At 36.4% G+C, this 12600-nt stretch overlaps 1 protein-coding gene across 1 annotated transcript; it reads left to right on the top strand.

Moving 5' to 3' along the window:
• Positions 1-10408: 10408 nt before the first annotated feature.
• TSHB (thyroid stimulating hormone beta) lies at positions 10409-12600 on the top strand. The gene is made up of 3 exons (XM_009272702.1): positions 10409-10497; positions 11353-11515; positions 12274-12600. Exons 2-3 carry the CDS (start codon positions 11354-11356, stop codon positions 12514-12516), a joined length of 405 nt encoding a protein of 134 aa, XP_009270977.1. The 5' UTR covers positions 10409-10497; position 11353; the 3' UTR covers positions 12517-12600.

Raw genomic sequence — 12600 nt, 5'->3', positions numbered from 1 at the left:
AATGAAAAAAAGATTAGTGCCCTAGCATTATTTGATTAGTACAACCACAGTAGTAGTGTTCTTTCAGAGTTAGTACATTGTTGCATTTTTCTGTCATGCTCAGTATGTTTAATAGTACATTCATTTCCTTTATACACATATACTTTATAGGTACATAACTACATCAACCTGCAGGGCATTTTCTACATTTCATTCCCTACGCTATAAAAAGGTGGGAGACAAATTAGCCCATTTTTAATATTATAAATAAGTATAACTGCATAGAAAGCTGTTTCAAGAAGAAAAAAAAAAAAGTCCGGCATTAGAAATACTGGTTTTAAAGAAATTCAGTTTTGTTCTTTTAAATTTACTCTCTTTTTCTTAATACATAATTCACAAAAGGGTATTATTTAGTGAAAGAAATAGTGAAGCTGTTAAAATGCATGCACTTTTACCTGAAGTCGTCTTGCTTTTTCGTTAATTTTAAATGTTGTCAGAACTGTCTTTTTAGGCTGTTTTCAGTAACTACTATTTCAGTATGTTAGAACAGTTTTGAAACTTTTAAAATTGAATTTTCAATAGAATTACTTTGGTTTAAAAAGATTGCAGCTTCATAAGGAATAAAATATGCATGCATGTTTTAAGATTGTAAAAACAATGTTAAGATGTCATTAAATTGTTTATCTGAAACATAAAGTGTGGGACCAAATGTTGTTGATTTATGTATTAGAACAGAGAGATAAATCACCAGGCAGCCTTCCTAAGGACTAACAGCTTCTGCCATGTACGTGTAAGAATAGTTTAGAATAACATCCAAAGGTCTGAAAGAATATACTGGTTTCTCCATATTTGGAGATGGAATCTGTTATGCAAGCAAATTTTCTGAGAAGTTAGAATGACTTTTCTTGCTGGTAAGGTATTTCATATGTTTGTGGAATATTGAGTTTTTTATAATATATCTGCTTAAATAGTATAAATCAGACCAAATGGAGAACAGAGAAACTGCTTATAACAGACAAATTCCAGGTGTCTGTTCTTTCCAAGAAAGATTATTTCACCATAAGTAGTGTGAAAAAATCCATTTAAACCTCTCCCAGATACATTACTTACCTATTTTTTGACTGGATACAGAGAATGTCATGCAAAGTCAGTTATTCTTCATTTTAGTTCAGGATGTTACCTCCTAATATCTCTTGAGCTACTTTGCAAGAAGAAGAAAATGCAGTCAGCAGAAACACAACATATATGTGCAGTTTGTCATTTATTTTAATAGGGGGTGGTGTTTTATACAAGATGTAAATACCTGCCAAGGTTTGTTACTTCATTTCAAGATGGCATATTTCTAATTTTGACTGTTGCTGTTGTGGACATTTTCAACAGATATGCAGACTCGACTATTAAGCTAGTTACTGAGCAATCAAAAATAAAAATTCCAGTTGTTTCTGAGTATAATGAGACTTCTACTATCTAGTCTTCTCAGCTATGGCTCACATGTAGATCCATGAACTGTAATTTTGCAATCTGGAAGTTAAGATCAAAATCCACATCAAGTGTAGCCTATCCACATTCATAGCTTTGCTAATTCCAGAATATGTGATATTTGAATGCCTTGCTAAAAAAATAGGATTTAAATGATTGTTCATTGAGATTTTACATGAAAAATAAATTGGTATCTACCAAACATGATTTCCAGTATAGTGGTATATGTACAGTATCTGACATTGTAGGAGAAGAAATGACAAAAAACTTAAGCAGTAAGAATTAGAAATGCTAGTTAACTATTGTAGGAGTTTCTGCATGTCACAGTGAGTCTTGTGGTAATTAAAACGTCTTGAAGGTGGAGAAAAGTCCAGGTAAACAGGTAAAAACTCAAGCCTGCATTGCCCCCATCTAGACTCAAATGGTAAGTAATCAGTTAGGACCTCGTTATTTTCCAGGACTGTCATGGCAGGATTGTGAATCCGTGGTACATCATATAATCCTCTTGATATCATGAGTGTGTCATGTGGTGTAGTGTATAAATCATCTGCAAAATTACAAAAATACTGTTAGTACCACTATAGAAAGCTTACAGGAAATATAATCAACTAGGAAGGAGGTAAAATCATATTTGCCTCATACTATGCCTGTTTCTGTGAATGGACTATATATGGTAAATAAAACTGAAAATATAAACAACTCTATGTTAGACATTAATCCAGTTTGCATAGGAAAAGCAAATGAAAATTAAAAAGTGCATGTGCTTTGGCTTGCGAATCCTTCAGGTAGCACACAATTTAAAAAAGTAAAAATTGAAAGCTACCAGTTAGCAACTATTTATAGCAGTGAATATTGATGCTTTTGTCTGTGGAATTTTATTAAAGTAAGAGGTTTTTTTTATATATATATATTTATATATATGCTTTATTTAAAAGTATTAGTAAGATAAGCTTATTTCTAAATGTCTTTTTCACAAGGTTTTAAAATGCATATTAACGTGAGCCAATAAGTGTAGTTATCAATTAAGTTATCAATTAAACAGAATATTTCTTTTTTTTCAGTGCTATTTCCAGTGAAATACATATACATGATATATTTGTCACGTTTCTTTTCACTCTAGGTCTTTACTAATCAATTTTAAGGAGGATGTGGCCTTCAGTGTCTGAGGTATAATATGTCTTCCAAGCAAGAATATAATTGATAATGACTGCAGATACCAATTTATTACTTCTTTCAGTGGAGCAGCTGAGGACCTGCAGTTTCCAACAGGAAGATTGTCAATATCAGGTTACCTTCACTTAAAACAACCATTTGGAAATGTTGGTATATATTATTACTTTCCTTCATAACATTGCTAACACAGTTCTCCAGTTCCTTTTCTGTCAAATACTTCCTCAAGGAGGGTGAGCAATGCTCTGGCCTACCACATCTTCTTGCTTTCTTCCTGTCATCCTTGTTTACCATGTGTGCAATTTTATTTTTCTCTAGTACTTTAAATATTTTTCCTTTTTTTTCTAAGGCAGATGCTGTCACTTTCCTGCTCTCACCTCTTCAGTCCCCCCCATTCACAGAATGGTATGTCCTAGTCCTTCAAACTTTTACATTGTCATCAAGTTCTTGATGCAGCTCTTCATCTGTACTGTGGCTTCAACTAAAATAATCAGGTCTGGCCCCAGCAATTCAAGGAAATGCTGCTGTCGTATGTAGTGACACCTACCTGAAGCCTGGGTTGTATGGTTTGGAGTCAGAGCTTCAAGGATGTTTACTGGTATGGTTGTGAAAAGGTGATTGCTTGATTTCAGCATTTCTGATGTTGCTTGACTCACAGCTCTTTTAAATGATAGAAATGTAGGTGGCAGAGTGACAACCAACTTGAGCCTTGTGATATCGGAAGACTTCTTAGTGTGGTGAATGGTGTTACATGCAACATGTGCCAGATGTAATGTGGTTATTAAAGCAGAGGAACTGCTTCTATCCATTCTGATCCTTTTTGTATTCTAGCTGATAGCTGCATTTTGCACCTTGGTTTGATTGACTTTAGCTGAAATACTGGATGCTATAAAACTTGTTGCTATTGTTTTTCCAGATCCACTCTGTGTATTTGTTTGTATGGTCTCTTTTATATGAAATATATAATCTTTGGCCTGAACAAAGTCCTTTGCCATAAAGTAACAACAAGTGAGAAGGATTGGAAAATGCACAGGTTGAATTCCGTTCATTGTATTGTCTCTTTTTGTTCAGCAGCGGGTTTATTTGTTTAATCTGCTCTTTCCTCTTTTTCTGAATTGCCTTGGGAACAAATAATAGTTTTCCTTGAATTTACTTAATGGATAACTGAGTAGCCCTGGGTCTATAGATTGTAAAATGTATGTATTAAAAAAAAAAGAGCTGATTCAATTTAAATAATTATCTTGGCCATATGTTTAATGCCTGATCTCAAATTTCTGGTGCAGATACTTGCTTTTAATTGAGAATTATTTTTTCTGTATGATAAGTAACAACTTTTTAGTACATCTGTTTGTTACAACAGCCTAAAACAAAAGCAGAAGAAGGGAAAGCCTGAAAAGTTGAATTGAAAATTCAGTTCTAAGTCTAAGAAGACAAATAATGAGCATTTAGCTATTCTAATGCTTGTCTTGGATCTCTCATAAAATATTCAAATGTCAAGTCAGTATCACTTGTCCATCATGGCTTTATTAAGCACAGGAAATTTCAAAATTACTAACTTGTTATTTCATTAGTACAGAGTGTTGGGGATTTACTCAAAAGTTGATTTTTTTTTAAATGAATGTTCCAACCCTTGTTATTACCCAGTACTTATATTTAACTTCTATACTGGATAATACTGAGAGATTCAGCAAGAGACTCATACCTTGTGGTAGCACTGTATAAAGAAAGGCCTTCTCCCAGCAAGTGGTCCAAAAATATATCTCTCTGGTCTGTTTTCTTTGTTGTTAAATGTACAGCGTATTGTAGCAACAGTGTTTTTTATTATGTACTGTGTCATGAAGTGGAATACTCTAGAATTGTGACAAAACTTGATACAGTATTCCAAGTATTTCAAATCAGACCACAAGGTTATTCTGACAACTTGAGAAAATCCACATTTTGTATCTTACTTAAAAAAGAAGAATGTAACCACTGCCAGAATTTAAAACTACAGTACAGGGCTGGCATATGCAAGCACTTCCAGGTACATTATAATTGTCACTCGACACTACTGATAGTTATTTCCAAATGGTATTTAAGAACTTGTTTTGTTTAAAAGCTGCAAGAGCAGAGAGTGCAAAATAGAATGCGGAAAATAAGAATGGATCTTAAGAAAAATCACACTTTTAGGACTCACCCAAGCTGACAAATGCAGGAGTATATGGACTTGCAGGTAGTACTGAGTAACAGATCCCATGCCTTAGCGTGTGCCTGTTCATTCAGGCTCTCCAATACCCACCCTGAAGGGCTGGGCAAAATACAGGAATGTCTCCGTGGAAACCAGTGAAGCTGCACTGGGGTTAGAGATTAGTCAGTATACCCGCACTAGTGCTGACCTCATCCGATTGAAACTAACTGGGTAATATGAGAGGAAGGGGAATGTTACATGTCAGCAGTTGCTGATCTTACTTCACAGTGGCTTTAAAAAGTAGCTTTTTCAGAATCTGAAACTGTACTGGAAGAATCGCTTTAAACAGTTTTCCCCAAGTATATGTAAGGGAGATATTAAAATCTTGATTAAAAAGATGTATTTAAAAAATCCTCAGGTATGCGTGATAGTTATTATAAAGGACAACTATTTCTAAAACTGTAATAATAATAATAATACTCCTTTAAATTTCTAAACTAAAAGGATTTAAAAAAAAAATGCTACAGGAGTTAAATGTCTCCAATAAGAAAAAAACAGTACAAATAACAGTGTTATTCCTACAACCTTTTCTGTCCCTAGATATCAAAGTATTTAATTTCGTTTGCCTTGCTTTTACCAGGAGTATCAGGGGGGAGGGTTCATGAAGAAAAAGAGTCTTCCCTTTTCCTTCCTTACAGCCATTTAAATTTTTAGTTGGAATCTTAGAGTGGCTTCCTTACTGGGAGGCGTTCACTTTGGTGGGCTTCACAGTCTGTCATAGCTGTGGTAGACACTTCTTTTTCAGGTGGGCATGTGAGATTGCCTAGGAGAGGAATGCATGTTGGGTAAGAGCAGCATCTGACAGGGCTGCATGCTCAAAGCTTAAAAGGAGAAACAAACATACCCCAATGTTCGTACTGAGCATATATTATTAGCTTAAATTCTGGTCTAAAAAAAGTCAATTGTATACGCATAGTGTCAAGTCTCCATACCAGATCTTCATCAGTGAAGATCTTCTCTGATTACCTACTGACTGCTTATCAGATTGCCAGTCAAATCAGGAGAGCAATACAACCCTTAGAAACTGAAAAGTGTCTGTGACTTTTACCCCTTAGCGTTGTTGTGATATTGGGTGGATATAGTCATTAATCCTTGATAATATTGCAGAAGGCTTCTGGCTTGTCTTTGTTGTTGTTGTTTGGGGTTTTTTTAATTTTGTCCTCAGTGTAGCTGTTGTGTATCTTAGAATAACAGAAATATCTAGCACTTTTCAAAGAAATTAAACTAAATACAAAGTGGTCTATCATATGAGCCAAACAGCAAATAGGATTATGAAGTATTTTCAGACCATAAATAAAGATTGTTGGCATATGATATGCAAAGAGAACAAAGAGAATTGCTGTTTTAATCTGTGGTTGATAGGAAATGCTACAGCTAATCCTAGGAAAGAAAGAGAAGAGCAGTCATCTGTGAATCTATAAATTTAAGAGATGAGAGCTATGTTTCACGCTATTACAGAGACTTGCAATAGACAGATTAGCTTTGGAAATTCAGCAGCCATGGTCTGTTTAAATGCAAAACCTGGCAAAAACACTTGTTTCTATGGCAGCATATTGGGATCTTATTTCCTTTTATCAGCGGAGGTCTGCAACAGGATGGGGTTGGAAATAATTCCTCTACCAGAATACTAATCTTTTCAGAAATCTGATTTGGCTTTGTCTGTTTTTCATCAGCATAGCTTCTAATTCTCTGTTGTTTGCAAGTATGGACATGTTTTTATTTTAATATCCACAGTGCTATATGCAGTGGAAACAAGAGTTACTCTAGAAGTTAACCTGCTCATAAGATCACAAAGTTTTCATTGTGTTGTACTACTAACAGGGGAAGAGCGAGGAGGAATAATGTGTGATAACTTTTCCTCATTGTTCCTACTTTTATCTTAGGCATTGGTCAGTGACAGAGAATCTTATTAAATTACTTTTACATATCAGCTTCTGGTATGCACTGAATTTCTCAAGCCCATTACAGAGATTCCTGGGTAATGAACCCAAGAATTTTATGATTACTGAATTCTCTTTACAGAGACCACTTAAAACACTTCTTGTAGAACATCAGCATACTGTCTTTCACTTAATGAAAGTGTAAAATAACTGATGTCAGTGAATGGATTGGTTTAGTTAACAGAAAGGTTAAAGATAAATAATTAACAGTGTAACTGGCTGTTCCAGAACAGGGCTGCAAAGCTGATGGCTGTAAAAGCACATTAAAAATTTCTATCACTGAATAGTCTGCAGGTCAGCGGGGGGGCAACCAAAGAAATGGATCCATAAGCATCAGACTTTTAACTATGGATTTTAGGAAACTGTATGAAGGAAGCCTCAGGCACTCGATTGCCACACTGGACTTTGTTGTCCTGCCAAAGTCTTTTGTGTTGCTGCTCCCAGTAGGTAGTGGGATCTCACTCCCATCAAGTATTTAGAGAGGTCAGTAGTGAATCAACTCTATGGTCACATCTAGAAGGACAATTAAGGAAACGTTTTTCTACCAGCGTAATAGTTTGTGTGAATTACTGAAGAGATGTGAATGTGTCTCTCACTCTGGTGATGTTTAGTGCACCTCTGACCGATGGGCAGGCTAACATGATGCCAGCAAGGAAGAGGTAGTAGCCAAGAGGTTCTGTGTCTGTATCAGTGTGGAGCTAACCTGAGCATGAGCAACAGTAGTCACATTAGTCTCAAGATCCACTCAGATTAATTTATTGTGCTTTGAGATAAATGAATTTTCATTCTTAATACTTGGTCAGATATTTCTGTAATGCACTGCAGTGCATTCAGAGGCTGGGTAAAAAAGTTGCAGTGAATAAATGCACTGCTGAAATTATACTACCTGCTCCAGCAATTAGTAATTCCCAACATTCAGCATACACCACATTGGGCTCTGCCTAATAGCTCTAAATCTTCATGACAGTAGAGCTCTGGACAGATGGAACTAAGGACATTGCATCTATGTAGTTGCCTTAACAACCAAATTTGTAATCACCTCAAAGAATGAAATCAGGTTTGTGTGGCATGACCTATTTTATGTAACACCATCTTGACAGGCATTAATTATGTTCTCATCCGTTAATTCATTATTGCTCAAATCCTGTATCAACTTTCTGTTATTTTACCTGATTTATCAGGGATAGATGTCAGGCTAGCTGGTTGAGAGTTACTTGGGTCAACATTCTCTCTTTAAATATTGGCATAATATTAACACTTTTCTTAATGTTTTGAAATTTCTGCAGTATTTCAAGACTTGTTGAAATTAGCATTAGCTAGCTAATGATGTTGATTTTAAACTATTTATTCCTTATACTATTTATTTAATAATTTTTGTTGCAAATATGTATGTTGGTTGTTCAGCCACTACATTTTCAAATGCACGTGTACTTACTGAAGACTTTGCACTTACCCTGCATCAACAGCTTGTCTTCGTCTAGTGATGTCCCTTGACATTACTGTTGGCCTCCGTCCTGACAGAATTTTATTTCCCAGTCTCCAGCTTCCCATGTGAGGTTTCTACATTTTCTCGCTTCTAATGGTGATTGTTGTTTGTTTTCCTTTTTTTCTCATTGCTATAGTTTTTATTGTTGCATTCTCTTTTTCATCTTCACTATGATAGACTTTCAGAGAAATGGGTGCTTTGAAGCAGCAAAGGATATATGCCTTCATACTCTGATCTTACTCTGCCTATACTCTTATAGGATATGTTGAGGACTCTTTAAACCTGGATGTGGGGGGGTCTTCCTGTCAGAACCAGTGTATACAAATATAGGTCAAATTGCCTAACGCTCTGCTTGTAAATCACTGTGAAATCTTTAGAGAAAAGAATCAGCTGTACCTAGTTCAGCTATGCATGCAAGGGTCACATGCGATATTCTTGCTTTAGGAATGCCATTTTTTATTCTTATTTTGGGCACTTTTTGTCCTCTCCAGGATTTAGTTTTATGAATTGTTTCCTATTCCTTTCAGGATCATTGTCTCCTTTGAAATACTCTTAAGATTTTCCAAGAATGAACATATTTTTCTGTGATTAAAGTTTTAAATAATCAAACCCATACATATATACGTAGTGTATATGTGTATATCTAGTGTATGTGTGTGTATATATATACACACACATTATCTACATATGCGTGTATGTATGTGTATACTCATATCGCCTGTATGTTTAACTGCATTTAAAATATGTCAGAAAAATATAGAGGTAAATAACGTATTGGAGTAGTAGCAAAATAACAGTGTTATACTTCTGTTGCTAAGTGTAGATGGACAGATGTTACTGAGAGTACAATTAATGCTCTGCTCATGTCCTTAAGCCAGAAAGAGTTATATTTAATTCCTGAGAAGTTATATGGTAGAAATTAACCCATAATTAAAGACTCCATGAAAACAGAAAGCATTTGGCTAGTCTTAATAGAACAAGAACTCTATTATGTTATCCAAAAAAACCCTTGGAGAATTAGTCCAGGACACAAAGCTGTGTGCAGTAGTCTGAAACCACAGGAAAAGGAGACAATATTATTCAGGAATTAGCTAAACACCAATCAGGACTGACTGGATCACTCCTCCAACAGCCCAAAGTGACCATATTTACCAGCTCAGACTCAACTTTATCATATTTCTTATGGCTATGTAAATCAAGAATGTGGTTGACCTGCATAAGACATATATCAGACCAAAGTCCAAATATAGTTAGGCAATTAAGTGAAAGGGTAGGTGTTAACAGAGCTGCAGTGAATAAGCACAGCGAGAAGGTGGCCAGACGCTGATGAAGCAGTAGAGGACAGTGGCTTTGTGCTGAATCAGTGCAAGACGTGCATGCTGACTCTACCCTTTCTTACTTTTGCTCCTCCCAGGTGTTCCACAAAGCCCTAAATGTGAGTGTTTTTCCCTCATGTGTGGACATCTCAGTTTCACTGGTGTTGGTGCAATATTTTGCTTCTCATTGTGCTACAAGGAGTGGTTTCTTAAAAGTTTTTCCCCTATCAATTATTATTTCAGAGTGAATCGCTTGTTACTTCAATATTTGCTCAGTAGGTTCAAGGCCAGGTAATTTCTCAGTGTGTTTGAGTAGGTAAGTCAGGCTGTACCTAACCACACTGTAGAGCAATTGCTTTGATTTGAGATTTGTTACTTTGTGTGTTTATGTGCACTGCATCTCTCAGTTGTGCCTGCCTGGTAATGAGCAAACTGAGTGAACCAGACTTCATTAAACTTCCGTAAAACATAGGTGTAGAATTAGTCATATGTGATTCAGGATGACTCCATTTCCATGCTAGCCTTCCTGTCATGATGTTGCTCTCCTATGTAGTGATTAAATTAACCAATAATAACTTTTTTTAAAGCAGTGGTTAGTTTAAAAGCCTGAGAAGAAAATGACTGTTAAAATAATTACATTTCCAGCTCCAGTTTCCAGGTTAGGATATTATGGACACATTTGTTCCTATCACATTTGCTTTGTGGTTCAGTATGAATTTTCAATAGATGACTTTGCGATAAGAAAGCAGCAATTCAAATGCAATTATATAAACAGGAAGATCAGCCTGGAATTAGCGTGGAGAGTATAAAGCACACACAGAGCTTGTGCTGGGTCACTGCCTCTCCCAGCGCAAGGCAGAATCAGGTTCCTGTAATAGGGAAGAATTCAGCTGACAAGAGGTTGGTCTTTCCAGACTTGCATTGTTGCAGCTACAGGGTAAACCAGACTGTGTAATGAATGGCTTTTGCTATGGGAAACTGACAGCTGGAAGAGACTAGAGGGTGATGTCCATATATTTGTAGATGCTGTCATTTAAAGTTTGTAGTTTATAGAGTAGACCCTGGAATTGTCTCGGAGCTAATCAAAGCTTTGTTCTCGGGATCCCCCAGCAGGTCTGAGAAATGAGGTCAGCACAACAGACAGATGAAGTGGGGATTCATTGATTTGAACTCTTTGCTGATGTTCTTAATTGTAATTTGCTTGAATCTATTATTTAATTCTTGGTAGTGTTCCCACTTCATCATGCCTCTAAGCCAACTGGAAAGTAAAAAATACAGTGGTATGCTTGATATGCACAGCTGTTTCTTTTTCTCGTGAACATTTTATAAGATGCTTTCTTTAGAAAATTATTTAAACCAGTGAGATTATTTTAGCATCTCTGGTTAATTCTAGAGCTCATGTTCTCTCACATATGTCACATTTTCAAATCCTTTAGTTCCTGTGATTTTTCTGTGTCAGCATTTTATCACTTGTTAATGAAAAGTTCCATGTAATATGCTTTAGTGGGGAAAAAGTGAATTTGTTATATGTTGTTAATGGCCTGTTTACCCTTCTTTTCTGTTTAGTGGTTAGTACTATTTCAATTAAACGTCTGAGACTGGAAAGAATTTGTCAGGCTATAGCTAAAAAAGTTAAGATTACTTCTAGTCTGTGACTATCATAACTGTTCTTGTCAAATTCTGAGAAAAGGGCTGGAAGGTATATCTAATTTTACTTAGGGTTTGCTTTTGTTTGTTTGTTTCTCCCCCATCTAGCATGAGTCCTTTCTTTGTGATGTCTCTCCTCTTTGGCCTGACTTTCGATCAAACAGCATCACTTTGTGCTCCTTCTGAGTATATAATCCATGTGGAGAAAAGAGAATGTGCCTACTGCCTGGCCATCAACACCACCATCTGCGCTGGATTTTGCATGACTCGGGTACAAGGCATTACTCTGTTTTAGGCAGTTGTTTCTATAATGACCATCACTGCAAAACAAGTGCCTATTTGCTCTGGAAAATTGTGTGTAAATGATCCAATTCTAATAATGTTTGTCACAGACAGAAAAATCACACTATCATCGTGTTTTCAGGTTAGCTTTTTGCAAGGGTATAGATGAGAAATGCCAAGACTCCAGAACTACGGAGTTTGTAACACCAGTGGCATAGCAGAGAACTGACTGCTGCTGTCACTGCAGAACCTCTGTAGTCAGTTTGTGGGGTCAGGATGGAACAGGTGAGAAGCAGATTGTATTTAGTCACTGTTATTTAATGTAAATGACTTGGGTAACTTCTACTCCCACAGTGCCACAAAGCTAGCTGTTATGACAGCTAGCTGTGCAGAATATCTCGCATGTAGGCATGCCAAACACTATGCTTGAGCTTCACTTTTCAACATAGCATTTTAAGTTCCACCTTGGTCAGTAGGTAGCCAATACCGATTACAAAGCACTGTTAGCACTCTGAGCCAAGCAGGTTAGTTAAAACCGTAAAAGGTGAACATATCTACAGGGGTAGCGAGCCCCAATCACATGCAGATTCAAAATTACAGATCTGAACAGAAGTATGCTGAAAATATCAGAGCCCATCTAAGTGTAAAGAGGTTTGCTTTCTGCACGTTTGAGAAAACATCAAAGGAAGTCTTCTGACACTCATGTATGCTTCAGTGAAACAACACATTTCTTTTTTTCTTTTGTAGGACAGCAATGGCAAGAAGCTGCTACTCAAAAGTGCTCTGTCCCAGAACGTGTGCACATACAAAGAGATGTTGTATCAAACAGCACTGATTCCGGGCTGTCCTCATCACACCATCCCTTATTATTCCTACCCTGTGGCTGTGAGCTGCAAGTGTGGTAAATGCAACACTGATTATAGTGACTGTGTTCATGAGAAGGTTAGGACAAACTATTGCACTAAACCACAGAAGCTCTGTAACATGTAAGCTTCCAACAGAATGCGGTCGAAATGTACCTCTCTGCTCACAACTAAACAGAAATAAAAGTGTATTTCATAACAGGTTTGCAAA

Source organism: Aptenodytes forsteri, unplaced genomic scaffold (genome assembly GCF_000699145.1).
Source record: "Aptenodytes forsteri isolate BGI_AS27 unplaced genomic scaffold, ASM69914v1 Scaffold142, whole genome shotgun sequence".
NCBI lineage: Eukaryota > Metazoa > Chordata > Aves > Sphenisciformes > Spheniscidae > Aptenodytes > Aptenodytes forsteri.
Note: the sequence above shows the minus strand (reverse complement) of the source record. Positions and strands in the feature narration are given on the sequence as shown.

What these genes read in the sequence shown, in the direction of transcription:
- TSHB (XM_009272702.1), top strand. Translation starts at nt 11,354, where the DNA reads ATGAGTCCTTTCTTTGTGATGTCTCTCCTCTTTGGCCTGACTTTCGAT. An exon ending in CTGGATTTTGCATGACTCGG is followed by an intron (nt 11,516 to 12,273) that starts GTACAAGGCATT and finishes TTTCTTTTGTAG; the next exon opens with GACAGCAATGGCAAGAAGCT.